Raw genomic sequence first — 27,362 nt, 5'->3', positions numbered from 1 at the left:
CTACCAATGTTCACTGTTATCACGAGAAAAGATGCAATCTAAAAGGTAGACGTTTGGATGTAATTAAAATATCGCAATGTTATCAAATACAATTACTAACATGTAAACATTCTTAAACACACGACAGCTTTAAGAATATATTAAACAAGTGGAAAAGTCCTCGAAATTTAATCCCGTACATGAAAACACGATGCACATTCAATAGATTATTTTCATATTAATAACACACGCTCATACAAAATCTGTCACATTACAAAAGTGATGAAACAATAGTATCGCTACAATGGGACGTGACTCGTGCCGATATTATCTATGAACATTCTCTCATTAAATGCAATAGCGTTCATCAAAACCAATCATCAGATTTTTCGGCGATCTGCTCAGTTACTATGGCGATAGATTTTCTGGTTTTTACAGGCTGTATAGGACCGATATATTGTCGAATCGGCTGATAGTACATGCCTTCCAGCACGGAAAGTAAACATTGGATGAATTTTGAGCATTTTATTCATGATTGTTATGTTAGTGGCACGTCAGTGGGAACAAAAGAGTGATAGGAACTGCGGGATTTTACTCGGCAAATATCATGGCATTGTGATGTATGAAGACTGATGAACAATTGTGCTTCACGTATGTGCATAACAATTTTGTAAAATACTGTTACTTTATAATAAGTGCAAGTTTTTCTATTAAATTTAAGTTATATTGTTAATAATAATGTTTATTGTTTTAAACTAAGTGTAAGTGCAGTCAAGTATTACTTTGTGATATATTTGATTTAATTCTCAAAATCTAAATTGTACAAATGGTATGCCTACTTAGTGATGCTCTTCGATATCGATGTACTTTAAGCATTTTGCAATATACTTAACTCCGAGTACTGAGTTTACCGATAGACCTTTATTTATGTTGAATATCTAATGGACGGCAGGTGACGAGGGAAAACTGAGTATGGTGTCCGCCTAGCGACCAGAAGTTCACGGGCGCAATATTCGCTCTGAGAGCGTTCTCACAATCTTCTCTTACGATACCATGTATTAGTTCTACCAAGGAAACAGACTTAAGAGTATTTCAATAAACCATTGGCTTTCGATGAAAAAGAGCTTAAATAAATATGTTTAAAATAAACAAATTGAATGCCAAATTAATCCCACTGTTCGGATCAAATGTTACTTCATTTATACAGTATACATATTCCATTGCATTTATTTAATATTTCATTCGTATGAAACAATTTTAACACCATTCAAATGAAAAAATACGCCTCGTTCATAAACACAATTGGCTGCAATACGAAACCAATAGGAGATGTTGTAAATTCGAACAACGTTGAATAAAACCTTGAAATGTGAAAATAAGTGTTCAAATGAGGCGGAACAAAAGTTATGAATCTTTAAGACTGATACTGACAGAATCCTTAATCTTTAAACTGATACTGACAGAATCTTTAAAGCGACACACGTTGCCTCTGACCTTGAAATGAAATACATATTAGTCAATACATATAGATGCAATTTAATAGACTAAGTGTGCAAAATTATCATTAAATCTATAGCCTTGTTAGCAAGTCATTTATTATTTTTCAAACGGTTCCGCTTTTAAAACCGAAAGTATGATTTCTAGACGTATACGTCCATTTCGACAAACGCGATTTTTTTAAGTTTTAAAGCGCAAAAGGACGTATTTCTACCTTGTAACAACCAGATATATTATAATTGGCTTGGTTTAAATATGTTTCTTATTTATAATTAAATTGACTAAGCCAAATAAGTTGTGAGGCTTTATTTCTGATCAATAGCAAATGATACTTATTTTAATACTTTAAAGCGTTAAAATAGTCGTTTGTTTTCACCAACCCAATCGATTCTTTGTTTTGACAAGCCTTACCTTTTAATTTAGGTAATCCATGTTGAGTGTTCGAGCATGTTTGCTGAATTTGGTCATATCCAATAAATTAACAACCAAGGTTGTGTTAATTATTGCTGCATTCGTTCATAGTTGCTAAATTAACTCATAATGCGCAAATAACGGACAAGAAGCAAAAGATAGGGAATAGGTCTATAATTATGATCTTATTAAATTGGCGAATGGACAGAAAACTTGACGATAAACAAGGTAAGCCTACCTACCTACTTTATTTTTTGGCGATTTTAGTAAAAACAGATGACATTTCAATTTGGCTTTATCAATTCTGTTTTGGCACCAAATAACGTTTCTAGATTTAAAATGCATATTGTAGTTCTAACATTGTCTGGAAGTATGTTAACCAGCAACGCTGTGAATGATCTCTCATAATTTGAGTGTCGGATGTAATCAATCAACTGTCATTAAACTCCTTAGATGATCGTCTATAAACAGTTCTAAAGAGGGAAAGAGCATCAACGTGTATTAAAATTGTAGTAGCAATCAATATTTGCATGCGACACTGTTTTGCATATATATATCAAACAAGTACGGAACTGTGTGAAGGTTTGTCTTCCGATGTTTGTTTTAAACATGTCATAAACCCTTTTCTTTATGCAACCATCGCAATGTGTTTAATAATTATTTCAATCATACGCACTTTACATGTGTACATATATTAAAGCAATTTAATATATTTAAACAAAACTGGAAACAGTATACAATCAGTTAAGTCTGTATATACATCTTAACACATTTCGTATTTTGTTTCCAGTACAACCGTTAGAGAAGACATGTTGGAAAAGAGAGTCATAAGTTAGACGGAGGACTCTTCGTTGAATGATAGTGACTAAATGACGTCTTCTTTGGACTTCTTGTTGTATGATACTGACTAAGTACCGTCTTCTGTGGACGTCTTGTTGTATGATAGTGACTAAATAACGTCTTCTTTTGGACTTCTTGTTGTGTGATACAAACTAAATAGCGTTCTCTGTGGACTTCTTGCTGTATGATAGTAACTAAATAACGTCTTCTGTGGAGTCCTCGCTGTATGATTTTGAATAAATAACGCCTTCTCTGGACTCGTCGTTGTATGATACTGACTAAATAACGTCTTCTGTGGTTACATCGTTGTATGATACTGACTTAAAACATTGTTTGTGCAATTTCGAAACTTTCACTAAAGTTCAACGAAGACTCCGTAGAACCTTTTTTACATGGCAACACAAGGGCATCATTTCCAAGCCTTAGAGATGTCAGAGGACAACGGGGACGCGCGGAAAAGGGGTCAGGACCCTAATGACCCCGGCCCTGGATACACCACAGGTTAGTATGGCAGTATGTGTGATGGTAACGTGACTTAATTAAGAAAGGTCAATAACAACACGCGTTAAGATCAAGTACCTTGACATTGTATAAAATAATAGAATAGCGTACAATATAGATATTACTTAAGTCGTGCGATATCATCTTGTTATTAACCTGTTTATTTGTTTAAGTCACCTCTATTTAACTTATGTGTTTTTCTTTTCTAATTAAATTTGCGCAGTGCATGTTCTTATCATATTGTAATAATATACTTGTACGCTCGCATTTAACAAATTACTGTTTTTTAAGAACCATTTCTGACCGAATTCTGGTGAATAAAGACCGCTATTGATTCTCTTGGGGCATCGATCAAGATGGCGCAACCAATTCTGACCCTTATTTATTTTTATTGTGTGTGTTATATGTATATATTGGCTTTAATTGTATAGAAGTGTGGTCATTTGCCTGAAATAAATGTCAATTATTGGTAAGTTAGTTCCTCTCCGGGTCATTTCCCTGGGATTGTATTATTATTCGGTACGAAAAATATTACCGTATATCAGTTGTATTGTGAACCGTTGTATTACCATATACGTGCAGATATTAGTTGGTAATTCTTTGAAAAACAAGTATATGCCATACGTTAAATTCTGAAATATATCCTGCCATTTAACATTCAAATGAGTGCATTGGATACCTTTCCGTTAATTTAATATAGTGGATCACTTTAGCTCGATATCTATTATTACAATCGCAGTGTTTTTATTATAACTGGTTATTTTGTTTAAGTAAGCCTTCAGGTCAATCACGCATTTAATATAATCATTTTGCATACACTACCTTACGTTTTGTAGATAAACACATATTTAAACGTCTGTATAGAAGACAAAGTCACGTAGCAGATTCATCTGCAAATAGTTAATATATTCATTTGGTTTGACCTCATAATGTGTTTTATTCATTACTTCTTGGTATAAAGTATTATTCACCGGAATAAAATTGATTGCAAAGAAAACATTTCAAGCGTATAATCAAATAGCAATATCACATTCAGGTTTATTACCTGTATATGAATTACAGGGCCAATCTTTCAACAAATATTGAATATACATATTGCATGTGTGTGCATGGGTTCGTATAAACAATTTGTGAATTATTTTTACATAACTCAATACGCGATCCAATCAAGTCTGTAGCTTTTGTTTCTTGAGAAAACACAATACCAGACAAAGGCTCTTCGATACGTTTTACAATAAATGGTATCATCATAATCTGCAATGTTGACTTCCACCGCAATGGCTCACAACACCCTTAATCTTGTACAATGTGTAATAAAAAGAAAATTCAAGCGGCGATTGCATAAGCAGTCCGATGTATTTTATTTATTGCAAGTAGCCGATTACCTACAAAAACACACCACAAATATCACGACAAAAAAGGAAGACTTCAAAGGAACACAAAACACATTGAACAAAACCGGAGTAACCGTTAGAGCGGTCAATGCATATCAATGAAGTTCAAAGTTCAAAGCAATGAAACGGCGCCAGAATTGTGTAAACTAAATTATTGCGAGACCTATTATCTTATGGTTGCTAGGAGAAACATAACTCTGTGCACCGACAATATAATAAATGGATAAAATTATGAATTATGTCCGTCTCGTGAATAATCAGGAAATGTCTTAACATGTTTACGGGACTGATTTGCGTTGATGTAGATGTAAGCAACAATTCTTTATTGCCGCACACACACATTTGTGCATAAAGTTGAGTGCATTTTATAGGTTCAATACATCTCAGTTATTACTGTTTCCATAGCAGAAATAAATGTTTTGTGAACACAAATATTTTTTATTAGTCGTTTCAAACACAAAACTTGCTAAATAGGAAATAGGAGAATGACACTTGTTGGACCAGTCATTTCACGCATTTCTTCAAAGTTCACTATAACAAATGGTACAATGCAATGTAATGATGAATTACCATAAACTAATGCCCAACACTCTAACATGTGTACAATGTGTGCAGTTTAATGACTGTCATCAGTATGCTCATATAACTCAATGGCAATATCCCTTGGATACGCTTCATGCGTCTAATGCCATATACGGTTAATGTAGATTTAGACCAGCGTGCGCAATACAGGATCTCCTCTCTCCGCTATAAAGTTACTCAATTTGTTGTTGTATCATAAGCGGAATTAGTAGCTCCTAATCATAATGCCCTAATGCCCAGCTGGTATGGAGCTACTGTGGTCGCATATGGCATAAGGCCCATTTTCGCATAACGTGGCTCATTGTATGTGGACAGCTCATATACGGCTGCTATACGTGCGCGGAATTATTAAGTCGAATAATGAGACGACGGGAATATATATTACTGATTGATGTCCCTACAAGATTTGCTGTCTGAATATTATTAGAAAAGTGTATGTCGGTTGGCTATGCTTATATTTTTTTAGCTATACTCATGCGCAGCAAATTTTTCTGGGTCCAACATATCGGTGTATTCTAAGAATATATTATTTGAAGAACATACTTTGTAATGATCATGCGATATAACACCCTCAAAAATTTTGCAGCTTAAGTAAATTATATAACTGTATGTTTTACTCGAAAACAACCCTGAGGTCGAATTTATGGGTGTTAAGCGCTATATCATAGTTTTGAGTTGTCTTGTACTAGTATTCAACCGGTGGTTTGCGTAAAAGCTCAGTCTCTTGTGTAATTTTCCTATATTCGTTTCCTTGGAAATAAGTTAATTGCTACCCAATTACGTGTTATGCGCGTACGATACCCTACCAGTATATTTTGATATTAATTTTATTCCGCACTTTGTAAGGTTTATCTCGCATTGTTGAACACTGTGTTGAAACTAGCCAGCAATATATATATCGTGATGGGAACAGATAAGTATTTCTTATACTGCCCTCGCATGCCTCGTCATTATTCCAAATGCGCAGAAGTTTGTGCAAAGCGGGATTTGGGTTACTGTGAAAAGCCAAGACTTAGTGTATGATTGGTCTATTCATTTATATTATAAATTGTGTCATTTTTTATATTAAGATTTAGGTAATAAAACATCTAAGCTTCGCTCTGTGAAAATGGGTTTTAATGCAAGTGTGTTAATCATTTCCGCCTATATTGGATTTTCGTGAAAAAGAGACTTTATTTAATCGAATACTTAAACCCCATTTTATAAGAGCAAGGCGCATATATTTCATTGGTGATTGTGAACAATCGAGTAATACCCCGTGTTTCCTGTATTATGTAACTGGTTCGCGTGTTTCCTGTATAATGTAACGTGTTCCCGTGTTTCCTGTATTATGTAACGTGTTCCCGTGTTTCCTGTATTATGTAACTGGTTCCCGTGTTTCCTGTATTATGTTACTGGTTCCCGTGTTTCAGGGCGCAGCAGCAGCGACGACAGCGGCAGTCTCGGTTGCTGTGGTTACGTGTTGTGGTTCCTCTCCCTGTTGATCATCATCGTTACACTGCCATTCTCGCTGTGCCTTTGCATCAAGGTAAATACAAACAATGAGCCTCGTTCTGGGAAAACTGGACTTAATGCATGTGCGTAAAGTGGCTTGTCTGATTAGCTTGTGCTGTACTCAGAGGCTAATCAGGGACGACTATTTCCGCCTTAACTGGATTTTCGTTTAGAAGAGACTTCCTTTCAACGAAAGATCCCATGCCAGCGGAAAGTGTGGTCCCTGATACTGGTCTGAGACAAGATCCCATGCCAGCGGAAAGTGTGGTCCCTGATACTGGTCTGAGACGACACAGATCCCATGTCAGCGGAAAGTGTCGTCCCTGATACTGGTCTGAGACGACACAGATCCCATGTCAGCGGAAAGTGTGGTCCCTGATACTGGTCTGAGAGCGGAAAGTGTGGTCCCTGATACTGGTCTGAGAGCGGAAAGTGTCGTCCCTGATACTGGTCTGAGACGACACTTAACACACATTCAGTTTGCTTTTTTTCTGAACGGGGCCAACATGGTTCGAGCATAGTTTACATAGAAGTGGCATTGGCGCAAACGAACAGTTGTTATCCAATCGAAGTAAAATTAATCAAATATGTTCCTTGTTTTGTTTTTTTCTTTTACCTCTTTTTCAAGTAAACGATATACGGTAAAGCGGTCCTTAAAATAAATACTACATTTTCAGCAATGCAACTTTATTCAACTTTACTAATATTTAAATTATATGCACGGATATTTTGCGTTTGAATTCTTTATACCATATATATTAATACAATACAATATGAAGACCCGTTGACTTAGACCTTTTTTTGTTAATTTTTTTTTACGATATGGTCATACCTTCTACGACAATTTGCAGGTGGTTCAGGAGTACGAACGCGCAGTTATCTTCAGGTTAGGGCGTCTTCTTTCAGGAGGCGCCAAGGGACCAGGTGAGTTACTTTGGGTCGTCTGCTATAAGCAGATGCCAACAGTTATTTCAAGGTTCGATCGTGTGTTATAAGAGGGAGCTTATTTGCAATGTTAGTTGTCTTCTGTATGAGCAGTCTTGTATCACGAAAAGGACAAATAAAAATACACGTTGTATATTGCAACACGAAAATATGTCTCCAAGCTGGTATATTGAGATCGATATCTTCTACTTGTTTAGCTCACCTGAGCACAAAGTGCTCGTTGAGATCCGTTTTGTCTGTCGTTAGTATTTCGTCGTGCCCCATGCGCCGTTACCGTTTTCATTGTGAACACTGTAGAAGTCAAATGTAACGCACATTATTCAGGGACATTGGTAGAACATTTGTCCCAATTATATCCCGAACAAGTTTGAAATTGGGAGACGTTGGGTCGAAAACTAGGTCACTTTGTCAAGAAAGGTTTGTGAGTACTATAGGGGCAACATTTATTGAAATATATTCACAAAACTAGTTCAGAGTTCGGAAATGGATCGATTAGCAACAAAAAATAAGTCAGTGGGTTGAATTAAATAAAAGGCTCGTAAACACGTTAGATGCTATATTTATTTCCAATTTGTACAAATAATATCTCAGCCGAATTCGAAAGTGGATCACGTGAGACCAAAAAAAAGCTTGTAAACACTCTCTGGAGGCCATATGTCTGCTATATTATGTCTGCTATATGCATATGTCCTGATAAAATATTTGCTATGTTTGGAAGTTGGTCACATGTTGTCGCAAAAAGTCACTGGGTCAAATTAACTCAAAATAATACGAGCACTGTAGGGGCGATATATATTTGCCCATATGTATGCATTAATTATGCTTCTGAAATCGCTTTAACGAGTATATATGATCATTTTTCAAAACAAATAAAATGTAAAGCGAGAATGTAAGCTTTTTATGTAACCATTTTATTGTCGCATTCTCTAGTTAAACCATGAAAATATTTTGTGTCAATTAAACCCATTTACAATCTTCAAATGTTACATTCAATCGAATGCTGTGAACCTCGATGCAATTTATAAGGACAAGTTACGATAACGGCATGTAATGTTAAATTATTGCATAAACAAGATATGTGTCTATGTGTCGTATGATCAAATCTGCACATTGGAGTTTGGAACCCAACATAAATGAATGTTCAACTGAACAGCTGATACTTCATTACAATGGTGAAAAACTCTCAATCCGTTGGTGTTCAGGTTCTAATTATTCATAACCGTTATTCTAGTGTTGAATTAACCAATGTTTTATCTGTTTTTAACCAAATATATTCTATCTTAAAGAAAAACAAAATACTTTGCCAACAAAGTATCTTTTCGATAAAAAAAACTCCAGTGAACGCATGTCTAAAAAAATCGCACTTCAATCAGAATAATGTGTGTGCATTTCAAAGATTATAGTGTTCAATACGCGCTTGAGGATGAATTGCGTGTTGACCATGAATGACCTCGCACTCTGACCTAATTCACTTTCCAAACTCATGAAAATTGGGACGATTTTTGAATTATAGCTGCAAATTCCAGTTGTTAAGCTGTAACTGAACGTTTTTCTTTGTCGATGCGGTTTGAAGTTGTGTGGAGAAGCCGGAGTACTAAGAGGAAACCCCACCTGTCAGATATGGTGACCACCATATAAAACTCGCATTCTTTCGGGAACAGGATATGGGCCAGGGTCGCCTGGACGAGAAGCGTTTGTACCAGTCACTTCGCTGTCTGGACAGCCCAAAAATCCGACTTGCAAGTCCGATATCATTAGTGCGCATGCGTGAACCGAAATATTTCCTTCACTGCGTTTACTATTACTTTTGATTATCCCGCGTCCGATAGAAGTGTTTCCGGAGAATACAGTATACAAAATAGTTTTGATAGCAGATCACTTGTTATGTCAGTTATCAGCCGCGCTCTTAGAAAACAGGGCGGTATGCACTTGCGTAAATGTCGTCCCAGATTAGCCTTTCTAGTCCGCACAGACTTTTCAGGGACGACACTTTCCGCATTTATTATAGTTTAATATAGTTTTCGTTTAAAGAAAGTCTCTTCTTTACGAAAATCCAGTTGAGACGGACAGTGTCGTTCCTGAGCCTGTACGTACTACACAGGCTAATCAAATTCAATTAAAAATTAAAAATCATTGCAACAATGAATACCTCTGATTGTGATATGTCACATGCGTATATGGAGAAAATAAACATCAATCAAATGTAGTATCTCATATAGTAAATGGTGAATAATTACACTGGCATTTGCATTTGTTAACTTTGTCGCATTGTTTTCCACCGTGAACAATGTCCCTTGACGGAATATTGTTTATTCAAATGATATTATCTTCCTTTTGCACGATGTCCCAATGCTTAATTATAGTAATTGATGACAAGAAATTTCGAGCACTTTTATTTCCCTCGAGATGGTGTACTGAGGACATAAAGCATTACAGGACGGTCAACTGAATTCCGTTTACGATATGTAGGAATCTTAGTGAGTGAATTCCGAGAATTGTTAATCACACAAGGGAGGGTATGCAATTTAATAGCGTGATAGTAGCAGAAATTATATGACCCATATTTGTGAATATTTGTGGGTACTTCATACGTCATTAGCTAATAGAAATAGCTGCAAGGACTCCAGGGAATGCGCGCACATAAAAAGGGTTTTGATTTTGAGGTAAATCATAAATATGAAGATGTAATTTGTAACTTTTTCTGTTCTTTAATAATAGCTCTATTTGCAATTAAAAGTACATCGATATACAAGTATTTACAATCAACATCGATATACAAGTATTTACAATCACAGGTCGCTACATCGATATACAAGTATTTACAGTCACAGGTCGCTACATCGATATACAAGTATTTACAATTACAGGTCGCTTCATCGATATACAAGTATTTACAATCACAGGTCGCTTCATCGATATACAAGTATTTACAATCACAGGTCGCTACATCGATATACAAGTATTTACAGTCACAGGTCGCTACATCGATATACAAGTATTTACAATTACAGGTCGCTTCATCGATATACAAGTATTTACAATCACAGGTCGCTTCATCGATATACAAGTATTTACAATCACAGGTCGCTTCATCGATATACAAGTATTTACAATCACAGGTCGCTTCATCGATATACAAGTATTTACAATCACAGGTCGCTACATCGATATACAAGTTTTTACAATCACAGGTCGCTTCATCGATATACAAGTATTTACAATCACAGGTCGCTTCATCGATATACAAGTATTTACAATCACAGGTCGCTTCATCGATATACAAGTATTTACAATCACAGGTCGCTTCATCGATATACAAGTATTTACAATCACAGGTCGCTTCATCGATATACAAGTATTTACAATCACAGGTCGCTGCATCGATATACAAGTATTTACAATTACAGGTCGCTTCATCGATATACAAGTATTTACAATCACAGGTCGCTACATCGATATACAAGTATTTACAATTACAGGTCGCTTCATCGATATACAAGTATTTACAATCACAGGTCGCTTCATGTGTGTTCAAGAAAAGAGGCAAATAATAAATCGAGACAAGTTTTACCGAAATATTTGATTCTAATTGTTATGTTTTTAATTTACCATTTAGGCCGTGCTCTGTGAAAAGAAGGTTTAATGCATGTGCGTAAAGTGTCGTCCCATATTAACCCGTGCAGTCCGCACAGGCTAATCAGGGACGACACTTTCCGCTTTAATGATATTTTTCATTTAAGGAAAGTCTCTTCTTAGCAAAAATTAAGTTTATGCGGAAATTTTCGTCCCTGATTAGCCTGTGCGGACTGCAGAGGCTAATCTGGGAGGACACTTTACCCACATGCATTTAACCTCCTTTTCACAGAGGACAACCCATTTATATTCTCAGAAATATTGCATGTTCTCAATGTTTTGCGCAATCTTCTAAAGTGCACCGTAAACTCGGTAAAACCTAAACATCTAGGCGTTATTATGGACCATTTTTCAATGACAGCCCAGACACGCACACATACCAAACTATCCATTGATTGCAGACCTTGTCAGAGAGCGCTAGAAGAGATGGCATTCAATGGATGACATTTTGTAACTGTATGGGAATTTCTCATTAGCGTAATGCGTTTAGCGGTCAATTATAGAGTCGGATTTCAATACCGATAGCGGGGATGTATTATGGCTTTTTGAGTGTTATTTGGATAAATTTGATGATCGTGTTAAACGCTGCGAATTAATTAATTGATCGTTTTGTTATAATGTGGCAGAAATATTTCATCAATATAATATGGTTAGGGAGTTCCGTTGTATTTAGTCCGCTGAGATAACATTTGGTTATAAATGTATTGACAATAGCAAACACGCTGTTTGGTGAAGTATTCCAACAGAACGCGTGCACACAAGAATGAATATGTTAACCGACATGTCATTATAGTAGACCACCAGTCTAGAGTCGTCTGTACTCGCCTGTAATACCGACTTTAACATTTTATAAGTAACCGAGCTTCTTAATATAACTTACAAAGCAAGTAATGTAAATTTACTAACATGAAACGAGTACCATTATGTGTCAAATATCGAGACTGAGTTGAACTACAGGCATCTTGCGAGCACGGTAATTTGATGCAATTTTAATTGTGTTACGATTTTACTAGTTCTTCTTGAATGCTCTGAGCTTTTACGATCAGGCTCAATAGCTAGGAGTTGGATTATTGCAACTTACGATTTTACATGTTATTCGGTGTTTCCTCACATTGTGATTTAGATTTCTACGAATAATTACATTACTTAAATATAAAATAAAAGCTAGGCATGTATGCAAGTATTGTTAAAACGTGTATACTAAAATAATAATGATTTTACTGATTGCAAATCTACCATTTGGAACCTTTGATGGAAAATACATGGTCATTATGTTACCCAGATTATCCAATGAACTAGTTTGTTGTGGGAGTTGAAATAATTGAATCTCCACATTATTTTATCAAGATTCAAGGCAGTTCTGCAATTCATAGTCGCAATTTTACCACGACTATCACAATCGCTCTTCGTCTCAAAAAATGTGATTGTATACTTAAACATATGTTTAATCTTACTTGATATAACGACATATTATATCATTCTCTATTCATGTCTTAAAGCAACTGTCACAAAAAATCGGGTCATTTAAAAGAGGACACGCAACTGTCAAATGATGTCATTATGTTGACGCCATGACGTTAATAAGAATATGGAATAAAATAGAAACTTAAAATGTAAAATAGTAATTTCAACTGCAAAGAGCATTGCATAAAAATAAAATAATTTGTATAGTGTTACATCGTGTGTTTTATTTCAATCATGTTCACAGAAAAGATGTATTAAAAACTTAAAAAGTGTGGGAGCACGTGGAAAAATCGAAAAATATCCACAACATTTCACTGCTGTGTTTTTCAGGTCTATTTTTCATCGTCCCATGCATAGACTCGTACACGAAGGTTGATCTGCGGACAGTCTCTTTTGATGTCCCTCCGCAGGAAGTAAGTACGGGGGATCGTTAACAGTCTCATGTAGTTTGTTAACTTGTTCTTAGAAAATCATACGCGCACTGAGAAAACTCGGTTAAATTTACTTGCGAAAAGTGTCATCCTATATTAGACTGCGCAGTTCGCACAAGCTAATCTGGGACGACACTTACCGCTTTTATGGATTTTTGTTTCGTTTTAATAAAGTATTTTCTTAACGAACGTCCATGCTGAATGGGTCGTCCATGATTAGCCCGTGTGGAATGGACAGGCTAACCTGGGCTGACACTTCAGGCTCTTGTATTAAGCCCAATTTTCCCAGAACGCGACTCAATGGTCGAAACGACAGCTCTTTCGTACAACACAAACGTTTTTATGAAATAAATCTTACATTTCTTCGCAAATAATTGTAATCTGTATGTATGTTCATCAAAATGTACCGATGAACCGTTGTACTGATACCAGTATTTTACTTAAATAAGGTAAGTTTGGACATTAAAATTCGTCGTTGCTGGAATACAGTACATATTTACGGATAAGCACGAGTATGTTCATGCTATAAACTTTTGAGCTGAATGTACCTCAATCGATGATACGAGCGAAATATCTTAAATGTATCTGACTGAATGAAAAATACAAATAAACTTAAAGCTCCTTCTGTGCTTAATATATGTGCGCTAAGTGTCGTTGCAGATTAACCTGTGCAATAAAATGCATGTACTTCCGTTATCGTGTAGTTTGTATTTCCGCTTAAAGACGTTCACATGCACATACATTTGAGATGAACGCGCTTGTTAATTCATCAAATCCGTCGGATAAGCACTGTAAAATTCATTTAAATAATACACATAATGAGTGTATGAACCCTAGGAGTGCGTTTCACTAAGCTGCGTACGCAAATAATTTCCGTAAATATTTGCCTACGCAAATCTTGTTCTCAAAAACGCGTTTCACTAAACAGCGTTAATTAACGCAGTGCGTAAATTATGTCGTAAATTTACGCCAGATATGTACTTCGCGTAAATCAGAAAAATTGGCGTAACCTCCAGTTGTAAAGAGGCTGAGTAACCTGCGTATTAGGGAAAGTGTACCCTGCCGTCGTTTTAGCATTGTGTGTTGTTGTTGTTTTACTGAGATTCTTAATTCTCATTTGAATGTATTTCAGCTAAGATGTATATATCTGGTTTCGATTTTGTGAGGGCTATACTGTAGCCTGATGATCACAGTATGATATCGTAATTCTCACAAAAATCTATTCCAGATATTTGGTAGTGTTGTTCTGGGTTAAAATGTGTGGGTGTGTTGTTCAGATTTTATTTACAGGTCTCACGCCCCTTCACGGAGTCATTTTAGCTGAACCTTTCTGGGTTATAATTAGACAAGATACAGGTTATATTAGTCTGTGACTGTTTTGTCCCTAATTTCCTACATGTATATTTATCCTGATTACCTATTTACCGGGGTTGTAGTTAGTCGAGATGTGTGTAGATAGTTTGAGTTTTATTTAGTACGTCATTGGAGAACGAGTGGCACGGGCATGCGGTCACGCTTTGCAAGGTACAGGTTTTGTCTATATACGTATTTTTGATATTCCGTTATGTTAAGGGAGGTAATTTATTCAAGTAAACGCAAGATTTTTTATTATGCCTTTTTATATCGCTTATTTTATTGCTTAAATGTGGATATGCAGCTAGTTTTAAATTGAATTCCACCAGAAAAAAATTCGGAGAAACAAATATTGAGATCTTATTGTAGGAAAATATGTACGAAATACATTCGTCACAATCGGCTCGGGGCGTTAATTTGTCTTTGCTGCATGTTATGAAATTCGTCTTCAATGTATAATTGTTTTCCCTATTTTGTGTTATTGTAACATATTTTATCAATATATTACAATTTAACACATGTAAAAATCATATAATCTCGCTTTACAGTAGATACTGTTGCAGATGATTACTTTCTTACGCGTCCGCGCGCACCTGACAGGCTAAACACTTACACGCAGCGTAAATTTTGCGCACATTTAAGTGAAACGGCGTACGCATTAATTTACGTTCGGCGTAAATTCTGTGCGTAAACCTAAAGTTGCGTAAATATACGCTATGTTAGTGAAACGCACTCCCAGTTAAGCCTTACCAACAATATGGCTCGATTGGTCATTGTCGGCTCAGGCACTACTTAGGCTCGAGTGGTCATTGTCGGCTTAGGCACTTCTTAGGCTCGAGTGGTCATTGTCGGTTCAGGCACTACTAAGGCTCGAGTGGTCATTGTCGGCGCAGGCACTATTTAGGCTCGATTGGTAAATGTCGGCTCAGGCACTACTAAGGCTCGAGTGGTCATTGTCGGTTCAGGCACTACTAAGGCTCGAGTGGTCATTGTCGGCTCAGGCACTACTTAGGCTCGAATGGTCATTGTCGGCTCAGGCACTACTTAGGCTCATGTGGTCATTGTTGGTTCAGGCACTTCTTAGGCTCGAGTGGTCATTGTCGGCTCAGACACTACTAAGGCTCGAGTGGACATTGTCGGCTCAGGCACTACTTAGGCTCGAGTGGTTAGTGTCGGCTTAAGCACTACTAAGGCTCGAGTGGCCATTGTCGGCTTAGGCACTACTAAGGCTCGAGTGGTCATTGTCGGCTCAGGCCCTACTTAGGCTCGAGTGATCATTGTCGGCTCAGCCACTACTTAGGCTCGAGTGGTCATTGTCGGTTCAGGCACTACTAAGGCTCGAGTGGTCATTGTCGGCTTAGGCACTACTTAGGCTCGAGTGGTTAGTGTCGGCTTAGGCACCACTAAGGGTCGAGTGGTCATTGTCGGCTAAGGCACTACTAAGGCTCGAGTGGTCATTGCCGGCTTAGGCACTACTAAGGCTCGAGTGGCCATTGTCTGCTCATGCACTACTAAGGCTCGAGTGGTCATTGTCGGCGCAGGCACTATTTAGGCTCGATTGGTAAATGTCGGCTCAGGCACTACTAAGGCTCGAGTGGTCATTGTCGGCTTAGGCACTACTAAGGCTCGATTGGTCATTTTCGGCTTAGGCACTTCTTATGCTCGAGTGGTCATTGTCGGCTTAGGCACTACTAAGGCTCGAGTTGTCATTGTCGGCTCAGGCATTAATTAGGCTTGATTGGTCATTGTCGGCTTAGGTACTACTTTGGTACACTACAAAGTACTCGAGTACGGGAAATATACGAACAAGTATGTTATGAGAATGACAGTTGCCTTTAAACGTATGTTCTTTAGTCGGGGAACGTTTTAGTATAAATCGTTTCATGCAGATATAGGCGGAAAAGGATTATAATTCTTCCCATCAAACAACGCAATAAGCCTGCGCTTATTGTTGAAGCGATCTGTGAACAAATGCTTGTCACCGGTATTGAGTGACCGGGAAAAGCATACGGGGTGTTTTAAGAACGTTTTACGTTTACCCGAAGGACATTGTTTAAGTTGTATTCGTAATAAGCCTCGCTCTGAGAAAACGGGGCTAAATGCGGCTATGTGTGCAGTGCTAATCAGGGAAGACACCTTTATTATATTGTATTTTTCGTTAAAAGGGATTGTTGTCCCTGAAAAGGGGTTTAATGCATGTGCGTTAAGTGTCGTCCCAGATTAGCCTGTGCAGTTCGCATAGGCTAATCAGGCACGACACTTTCCGCTTTTATGATATTTTTCGTTTGAAGAAAATCTCTTCTTAGCAAAAATTAAGCTTATGCGGAAAGTTTCGTCCCTGAGTAGTCTATGTCGACTGCACAGTCTAATCTGGGACAACACTTTACGCACATGCATTAAGCCCAGTATTCCCAAAACTAGGCTCAAATAAAGATAAAAGTCGAGTTGTTTCTTTCTCTTCATATTTGGTTTCGTTTTCCGCCGCACTTGTTCACTGAATATTGTCCTGTTATTCCAATCTGGCATCACAATCGTCCCACAGTGTATTGATTGCTTGTTACATCTTGGCTGTTCGGCTACATGGAAACATGTCCCTGCAGTCATGTGAATTTGATCGAAATATGAACGTTATGCATTATGTGTGTCCTATAAATGCATATCAGTGAAAAGCAGTCTGAGAAAACTGGGCTAAATGCAAGTGCGTAAAGTGTCGCCCCATACTAGACTGTGTTGTCCTTACTGGCTAATCTGGGACGACACTCTCCACTTGTTTGCAAGTGTTTAAGGAAGTCTCTTCTATACGAGAATCCAATTTAGGCGTAAAGTGTCGTCCCGATTAGCCTGTGCGGACCGAGCGCGGCTCATTTATTGTATTTAACATTTCTAGGGCTAACCCTGAGATTAGCTGACCATATATGATGACTCACCCATATTGTTTTTTTTCTTATTAAGAGTTTTGGTACAACATAATCTATGCTAGGTATCTGCTTCATACATGGCATTATTATAACTTAAAAATATCTTTTATATATTGGTGTGCTTGAGACCAGACCTGATATAAAAATATACAATATTCAAATTTCTATATATCTGTTCAATATCAATGTTATGAACTGTATGTTTCAAGAATATGTGGAGTTATATGCCTTTATTTTATGTTAATGTATAGCATGTATTCAGTTAAAAATGGACATTTTTATCCGATATTATGCATCGAGAATAGATAATAGTTGCAAGTAACCTCTAAGGACAGTCATTATCTCGACGTTGGCTGCATTTATAAGGATTGCACTGACATTTGAAGGTGTAACATTTAAATTTTATGGATCAATTATCTTTTTTTTTATCACCTTATGGAATATGTTGCATTAGACAGTTTCCATGTGCAACTTGTCCAGAGTTTGTGACACTGTCACTTGAAAATCTTTATACAAAATAAAGTACATGGCATCGCGTATGAGCTGTCTTCATGTATCTTCATGTATGGGCTGACACGTGTTTTGCTTGTTAACATATGTAAATATTATTCGAAACCAACCACAAATCAACTGGCTAAGATGCAAAGAAAGAATGAGACAAGACCTTCAGTTATATTCGAGACTCATTCTGGGAAAACTGAGCTTATTGTATGGTCCCAGATTGGCCTGTACGTGAAGTCTGGGCAGGCCATTCAGGGGCGACTCCTTCTGTTATGGAAGTTTTCGTTAAAATAAGGTCTCTTCTAAACAAAAATCAAGTGAACGCGGAAAGTGTTGCCTTGATTAGCCTGTGCTTACCACACAGCCTAATCCATGACGACATTTTACGCGCATGCAATATGTCCTGTTTGCCCAGAACGAGGTTCGAATGTATCGGAAGGTCTTGATTATTCTTACTCTGCATCTTACCCAGGTTTCCTTGAATACGGCTCATTCCATGAACGTTCATACAAAGTCACTTACCCCGGTCAAGGGCGTAGCTAACTCTCTATCAATCAGGATTCGCGATATTGGCTACGCCTCCACATTTATCATATATTGTTGAACGTTGAGAATTCTCCAATATTATGTGTATGTATCTTTAGTATATGTTTGACCAAGGCTAATTATCACAACGTATCAATCTTATAGCAAAACAAAACTAATATCGCGTTTTACTATTTAATTGTTTTTTGGTCACGTTAAAGATAACAAAATAATTATGTTAAAATAATTTAAAAAAAATATGCACTACTGTGGCTCAATTAGTCGTCGTCGAATCATGTAATACTTAAAGGCATCCGGCCATACTCAGGGGTACTTTTTAGTATATTTTCCATATCTCCGGTACTTTGTAGTAAACTTAAAGGGGCCTTTTCACAGATTTCGGCATATTTTGAAGTTTGTCACTAAATGCTTTAAATTGATAAATGTAAACATGGGATCTTAAAAGCTCCAGTAACAAATCAAGAATAAAATTTTAAAAAAGAAAAAAAGTAACCCTCAGCAGAGCTCGAACCAGTGACCCCTGGAGTCCTGGAGTAAAAACCAATTAGACCGTTCGGCTATCCTGCCAAGTATGTGCGATAAACGTATTTTATACTTTATATAAGCAATCTTCGTAGTTTCACAAAATTAAACGACAACAACAGATCTCTCCAAATTATTCAATTGTTTCGCGTTGCAACGCTTTATAATTTTGAATCTGAAAGAATTTTTTTCAATTTTGTCAATTTACCCAAAACGTGAAAAGGCCCCTTTAAGAATAATCGGGGTACTATACAATAGTACCTGTGCCGACAATGACCAATCGAGCTTTTAACTGTGTAAACACATGCACAGCTGCTTGCTTTCTCTGCCAGGTGCTGACCAAGGACTCCGTAACGGTGGCAGTGGACGCTGTGGTCTACTACCGCGTACACAACGCCACCACCTCCATCACAAACGTCGAGGACGCTAACCGGTCGACGCGCCTCCTGGCGGCAACCACGCTACGCAAAGTGCTGGGAACAAAGGACCTCAGCGAGATCCTGGCGGACCGGGAGGCCATAAGCCATCAGATGCAGGTGTGGGGTAGAGGGGGGCTTGTAGAGGGAGTGTCATTGATATATACGAGAAATGAGAGCGGGATTTCGGGAGGGGCGTGTGGAGATAGGTGGCATCGATATACATTAAATCCTTATTTTTCGTAAAACATTAATTTTCGTTGATTTCGTGGGTTGACAAATGCACAGATTAGAAAAAAAATCACGCAAATTCCCCTTATCTCCATTATCAGAAATCCACGAATTACGTGTCAACGGAAAAGTATTTTTTTTTCAAACCGCTAAATTTCTTTCCGACTAATATAACTTATTTTACATCATGCGAGATACGAGGGCGTGACCGACCAGAAATATATGGACAGTGCTCCGTGAACAGGGTGTTTAATGCATATGCGTAAAGTGTCGTCCCAGATTAGCCTGTACGGTTCAAACACGCTAATGGGGGACGGTTATTAGAGCAATCGATGCGCACGTAAAAAAGAGTAATTTTTACAGACAGAAGATAACATGTTATTTTATAAGATTTCAACTCACGCGCGTTATGTATTTTATATGTAGAATTCTTTTTTGTCTTTGATTAGTGCGAAGACTTCGGTCGTTGACTGACTGTGAACGCTCTCCGGATACAACAATTATAAAATAGCGTTAGTCATAAGATCAGAAATATAATTTTCATGAGATTAATGTGGCCTAGTTGATACGGTGTCCGCCTAACAATCAGAAGGTCGCGGGTTCGATACCAACAGTGGAAATGTGAACAGAAATTTCCTTATGATACCACATACTGATTATACGCAAAAAAACACTAACTAAAGCGTCTCAATAAGCATAATGCGTAACAGTTGTTTAGCCTAATGGATGAGGTGACAGCACTCAGACATGACTGTATATATTGTTTGTATTCCAGACGTCCCTTGACGAAGCCACGGGCCCCTGGGGTGTGAAGGTGGAGCGGGTGGAAGTGTACGTATAGCATGAGATCTTTTCCCTGTCTTATCAGTGGTATTCCGATACATTGTTGAACCGCGCCATAGGAAAATGTGGCTTAATGCATGTGCGTCAAATCCTGTCCCAGATCAGCCTGTGCAGTCTGCAGGTGGGAATTCTGGACACTGCGACTTAACTAGAGTTGTTCTTAAAAGAGACTTCATTAAATGAAAACGAAAAGCTGAAAGTGTCTCCCCAAGTATGTCTGTGGGGACTGCTAGACCTATCTAGGACGACACTTGACGCACATGAATTAAACCCGGTTTTCCCAGAGGGTGTCTCATTTTATTTAATGCTGTCTTTTTAACTCACAGCAAATAAACATTGTAATCAATATGCTCATAATGTGCAAAAGATTTAAATGAAATTATTAGAATTACGGAAATATGCTAACTATGGAGGTAGTTCTTCTTGAATGCTCTGAGCTTTTATGGGTACATATGTACAGCTCAGACCCGGAGGGTCAATAGCTAGGAGTTGGATTAGTGCAACTAACTATAGAGGATGCTCTTAGTAAATATTATTCTTCCTAAAAAATAGTATCGTAACGTAAATCTTTTCCCTGAGCCCGTATTTCTCCTAGTACTTGAGTGAATGTTGATGTTTGCCTTCTAAACTTGTTTACATCCATTGGGTGTCTGAGCTATGATATGTTTATTCCTTTCATTATCGGTTTCTATGGATGTGAACTCAGGTTTGCTAACTCTTCTGTTAAATGATGCTTTTTATTTATTTCCCTCTCTATGATCGTATAATTGTAGCTTATGGTAAGAAACGTATTTGAGCCAGCTTTTGGAAAACAAGACTTAATGCGTAAAAGTCCGCACAGGCTTATCTTTTTATAATTCAATTCTTTATTTCGTACATATGGCCTCCGGTCCAGTAACAACATATCAGCATCATAATATACAATGGTTAGTCAAGGATAGAACATATTCGAAAAAAGGAGAGCTTATAAAAAGACTACGAATTCTCAATGAATAAACATAGAGTAAATATGGAGTATCCACACCACATGTCTATAATGTGAGTCGTCCGATATGGATTGTCCATATTTTGCATGTATAATATGACAGGATATATAATTCCAATAAATCCAAAAGCACCAAGTCTACACAGTTTCTCATTACTAGAAGCACATAATTAGCCAACAATGCAAAGTATATATAAGCAATGATGATGAGTTACTCTGTACCCTTAATGAATTCATCGCGTTCCATGAAAGCATAGTATATATACATAGCTAAGTTACGGATTGTTTCCATATCTGTAGAGCAAAGTAAATTTATAAAATTGAAGTAGTGTTTGTTTTGTCTATAGTAATGAGGAATATATTTTTGACGAATACTTTCATACAAGGGACAAATCAGAACAAATTGGAATTCGTCTTCAACGACGATTTCACAGAAAACACATGTTCTCTCTTCTCTACCAATATTATAATGTCTACCTTTCTCTACCATTAGGCTATGAGACGAACTTCTAAACATGGCTATAGCTTTTCTAAACTTAGCAACGTCTACAACATCAATGTATAATTCCCTAGAAAACACTTGTTTAAAGTCCATAGGTTAGTTTGGCGTTGTTAGCAACATTGCCCCTCCAAGTTTGAGTATACTGGTCTTTTAATCTATTTAAAAACATACACACAAAGTGTTTATTGTTTAAAACACCTTGATTTTCCCAGATATAGCCAAAGCCGCTTGAGTATAAGACATGTTTAATGTCTGTAACACAGTTGCATTGGCCGATAGAATCATAATATCTTAGCATATTGTAACACATCCTAACATATCTTGAATCAGGCAATGAAAATATTCTTAGCCAATAAGCTATGCACCGTTTCGCAGTATAAATGTGCATTGGAAAACGACCAAGGTCCCCTAGAACCGCATCGTTACATGCTCCTTGACTTACATAAAGGAATCTTTTACATGCTTACATTTGTACATTTCAACACATTGCCTTGGTTTCAAACCCCATATTTCTGAACCATACATTAAAATAGAACATTTTTTTTGCATCAAAAATGTTGAAAAATGTCTTTGCAGGTAGGTATGGCAATTCAAAAGAATTAAATAAATGAGTCAAAACCCTTTGAGCTTTAGCACACATATTTTCTGCCATTTTATACAGCGAGAGTCGATTTGTGGAAATTACACCGACATAACAGAATCCATGGATAACTTCTAGATTGTTGCCATTATATAACCACTTTTTTCCCTTCTTGGAAGAAAAGACACTTGCCTCCTTTGTGGTATTTTTCGTTCAAAGGAATTCTCTTCTTAGCAAAATCCTGTTTGGGCTTATTTAAGATACTTTTAAAACTAGTACCCCAATGGTGAAGCTCTAGGGGTTGTCATGTGCCATAGAGCCGTTAAGAACTTATGAGTTCCTTCATCTGCTTCGAAGAGTTGAATAAAAAGGGAAGGGGGACTAATTCTACATCAAACTACGAGAGTGGTCGTTCACGCTGCCTTTCCACCCCCACCCCGACCCCACCTCACCCTATAAAAACCCTTATAATAAATGTGATTCAAAATTGACCAGGTTTTTCTTGAAGTTTTTTAAATTTTTACCAGACTGGACTTTTTTTCTAACATTTATCTTTAAAGCAGCACCCTAAACCTTTTGTAACACTGAACCTTCACTTATCTGATATAATGTACCACGAGCAACGGTCTGGTAAAACTGGGCTCAATGCATGTTCCCAGATTAGCCCAAGCAGTTCGCACAGTTTAATCATTGACTACATTTTCTCCTTTTAATGGATGATTTCATTTAAAGAAAGTCGCTCCTGAACAAAAATCAAGTTAGGCGTAACGTTTCGACCCTGATAAGCATGTGCAGACTGCAAAGGCTAATCTGGGACGACACTTTACGCGCTTGCATTAGGCCCAGTTTTCCAGGATCTAGGCTCAAAATAAACGTTGCAGGAAGGACGTGCGGCTGCCAGTTCAGCTACAGCGCGCTATGGCTGCGGAGGCGGAGGCCGCTCGTGAGGCTCGAGCCAAGGTCAGAGCGGTGCTAACCAGGGCCCGTATTCAATAACCGATTCTAAGACTTCAGTCTAAAAATAAAGAATATTAAAACATTTGTAATGTAATATAACTTCTTGAAAGTCAAGACTCCCATGGCAGTTAAATTATTGAGTTTTATAATTCTTCATTAAAACCAATATGTCGGTGATATAAGCACCATTTTAGTCTCTATGTATTCAATATGTGAGGTATTATAAAGTCATTTACTATTCTATTTATAAGTCTAAGAATGAGTTGGCGAGTACGGGTCCAGTATGTGACGGGATTTGTAAATATTGGGAAAGAAAAGAAAAACTTCTGACACGCTGTTTCAAATCTGCTAAGTTGTAATCAACAATGCTGTGATTGAAACAATAAGCATATATATGTGTCAAGTGTTTTCCGAAAATCTCACATTAGACTGAATGAAATCATTTCTTAAAACTACGCGCGTGTAATTGCTAACATATTTTAACACAAAAACACATTACAAAACGTTTTGTTGGCTATATTTCTATGCAAGGAAAATTATCATATTGCAGAATTTAAGCAAATGTGCCAAACTATTTTTTGTCATAATCAAACCCATACATAGGAGTTTTGTAATTTCTAAGTTACTCCGTTTTGCATCACCCATGTTTGGTATCGATCATAAATTCCTTAGATAGATACATAAAGCACCATATGTTGATATATTTTCCAGTTGCTGAAATACTTTTCCACCCCTCTTTTATTCAAAATATCGTAAAACGCGCATGAAACCGTTGTCGATCATATTTGACTGAACACGAACCACTGACAATTTTGTATATTTGAAGGTGATAGCAGCGGAGGGCGAACAGAAGGCGTCGCGGGCACTCAAGGAGGCTGCTGACGTCATAGCACAGTCCCCGGTCGCCATTCAGCTGCGTTACCTGCAGACGCTGAACACGATATCGGCGGAGAAGAACTCCACCATCATATTTCCGCTTCCTATCGACTTCATGCAGTCCTTTATCAATAGAAACAATAGTAAATAGACTGCGATTTCGATAACGCGAGTGAGCATTTATCATTGAATAAGTTGCGTTCTAGTAAAACTTGACATAACCCATGTGAAGTCCACACAGGCTAATCTGAGGCGACACTTTCCGCTTTTACGATATTTCCGCTCAAAGGAAGTTTCTTATTAGCATGCATTAGCGTATGATGCATTAAGACCAGTTTTCCCAGAACGCGGCTCGAACAACCTGCGGGCATTCATTGAAAACTAGTCCTTGCTGGTCGAATTCGATACATCATAAAACAGCGAGAAGCTTAGAGCTTATAAAACCTCTTGCTTGCCACAGACATTATTCATTTTCATGAACTAGGGAAACTTCATCCAACAGTAAGCGTATGGAATACATGGGACACAGCAACGTATTCAAAGAACGATCTTTTGTCATTTCTCCATAATGAATATCTTCTCATTTCCATAAGGCGCCTTTAACATGGCATTGGTTTCTACTCGAGCGCTTCATGCAATCAAACGCCTCTCTATACCGCCTCTCTATACCGCATACTAAGAGTATCATCTCAGTTCCATAGAGTCGTCTGCTACATCGGGTCGGTTTTCTTCTTGAAAACTTCATGCGATTAAAGGTCATCCATACCATATCACTTCTCATCATCCCGTTGCATGAGGTCGCCTAAAAATGTGATTGGTTTTTTAGAGGAATTCTCAATGTCATTAAAGGCCTTTTTCATACCGCATCTTATATTAGTTCCATGAAGTCAACATGGGATCGATTTCACCTGGAATGCTTGCTGCCATTATTGCAGTTACGATATTCATACAGTGGGTTCATACTCTTATGTGTGAATTTTATAAATCGCAAACAAATGAAACTTGAGAGACATAATTGATAACTTTATATTCATTGTTGTATAGTCATGTTCAATTGTGTGATTTTTTTAAACTGTACTTTCATGGACATAAGTTTCGATCAATTTAGGTAGTATTAAATCCAATCTCAATGTAGTTAAAACTCCGAATCTATAACTATTTTTTTACAGAACGAGATGATTTATGTACTATTAATTATTGAAATGGTACTTTATTGTCTAACAATAATTGGATATTGATGTATTTCTTTAAAGTTATTGCTGTTCATTCGACCGTTTAAAAAGTGACGTGTGGTGGATATATTTTGTACAGCGCTTGCCTCGTTTCGGCTTTTTACTGTACCGTATATCGTCTATACAAGTAATGGTAACTTTAAATGTGCTCATTTTCAGTGATTATAATACATGTGTGTTCAGATATATAAAAATGTTTTTAATCACTATGTTTTTAATTATAATTTCTTTAAATATTTAACGCTGATATTTGTTCATGTTACGGTTGCAGTGAACTATTTTTTAACAATCTTGCTAGGTTTGTATGTTCGTGTATCTATGAAGATTATGTATATTTGCGTATTTATCGTATATATCCATCTTGACTTTATACCTGCAGCATCTCTTAACATTATTTGGTCAATAAATATTGGGCTGGTGTATATATGTTTTCTGTTCAATCGATATAACAAAACGACATGTGTCCATATACGCCCCAAATTTCATTATTCTAAAAAGTTCAATTTGTTAAAACAAGCTGTTTATGGCAAATTGTGACCTTGACTCTGAAGGAAATGAGCGAGGGTACACGAGACACGTGGTCTCTCTATAGTGGTAAGTTGTTTTAAAATTGCATAATTAATTACTATTTAATATTAATAAGAGTTGTCTCACAAGTTACATACTTTTAATTCATTACTAGCGTGGGTAACTAGTTTTTTTTTCATAAAGATTTGACGTATACAAAGTTATAGCCCGGACAGGCTGTTTTGTGGCCAAACTTAACGTGTGCCCTTGAACTTTGAGGTAGAGAGACAGGTGTTAAATACGACTTGCCGTCTTATCATGGTGGTAATTGTTTAACGTCATTTTAACAAAAGAGCCAAATGCCCTAAGACGCTAACAAAAGACCCAAACGAACTTAACTGTCTTTCTTAAGGCATTTAAGGAAAACTTCCACCCCACATGTTCGTTTTCGATAAAAACAAAACTATGTTCAAACTCGGCCAATATATCATTAAAACAAAAGTTCTGACCAAGTTCCATGAACCTAAACACACACACACACACACACACACACACACACACACACACACACACACACACACACACACACACACACACACACACACACACACACACACACACACACACACACACACACACACACACACACACACACACACACACACACACACACACACACACACACACACACACACACACACACACACACACACACACACACACACACACACACACACACACACACACACACACACACACACACACACACACACACACACACACACACACACACACACACACACACACACACACACACACACACACACACACACACACACAAACTAAACTGCAATCACAGGGCCCGTGCATAAAGTCATTTTAAACAAAGGAAGGTAATTCTTATAAAAATAACGAAATCGTGAAACCTTGACAATATGCAATGGAGAATTTGAACATAATTATTTCGAAAAAGTTTGACGAAAACGGCATGCACAGTATGGGTGTAACGTTAAGAAGCTGTTATATGTAATTTAAACAAGAGTGCCATGGGCCCTAAGGCGCTCACCAGAGACTCAAAGAACCTAGACTATTCTGAGAAAGTGCGAACCGATTCATGAAGATGGAACCAAAAAAGTGACTTCTGTTTTTATTTGGCCTGGTGACATAGTTTTGAGTCAGTTTCAATATCAGATTTCATGAATACAAATGTTTTGACCAAGTT

General features: G+C 37.3%; 1 protein-coding gene across 1 annotated transcript; it reads left to right on the top strand.

The window, feature by feature from the left end:
• Positions 1 to 474: 474 nt before the first annotated feature.
• On the top strand, positions 475 to 26,055 carry LOC127839002 (band 7 protein AGAP004871-like). Its single transcript, XM_052367146.1, has 9 exons — positions 475 to 630; positions 2,678 to 3,228; positions 6,617 to 6,732; positions 7,550 to 7,622; positions 13,071 to 13,153; positions 19,344 to 19,547; positions 20,434 to 20,489; positions 23,450 to 23,528; positions 24,352 to 26,055. Exons 2-9 carry the CDS (start codon positions 3,120 to 3,122, stop codon positions 24,550 to 24,552), a joined length of 921 nt encoding a protein of 306 aa, XP_052223106.1. The 5' UTR covers positions 475 to 630; positions 2,678 to 3,119; the 3' UTR covers positions 24,553 to 26,055.
• The last annotated feature ends 1,307 nt before the right edge of the window (positions 26,056 to 27,362 follow it).

Source organism: Dreissena polymorpha, chromosome 7, assembly GCF_020536995.1.
Source record: "Dreissena polymorpha isolate Duluth1 chromosome 7, UMN_Dpol_1.0, whole genome shotgun sequence".
Lineage (NCBI taxonomy): Eukaryota > Metazoa > Mollusca > Bivalvia > Myida > Dreissenidae > Dreissena > Dreissena polymorpha.
This window is presented reverse-complemented; position numbering and strand designations above follow the sequence as displayed.

What these genes read in the sequence shown, in the direction of transcription:
- LOC127839002 (XM_052367146.1), top strand. Translation starts at nt 3,120, where the DNA reads ATGGCAACACAAGGGCATCATTTCCAAGCCTTAGAGATGTCAGAGGAC. An exon ending in CCATAAGCCATCAGATGCAG is followed by an intron (nt 19,548 to 20,433) that starts GTGTGGGGTAGA and finishes TTTGTATTCCAG; the next exon opens with ACGTCCCTTGACGAAGCCAC. An exon ending in AAGGTGGAGCGGGTGGAAGT is followed by an intron (nt 20,490 to 23,449) that starts GTACGTATAGCA and finishes TAAACGTTGCAG; the next exon opens with GAAGGACGTGCGGCTGCCAG.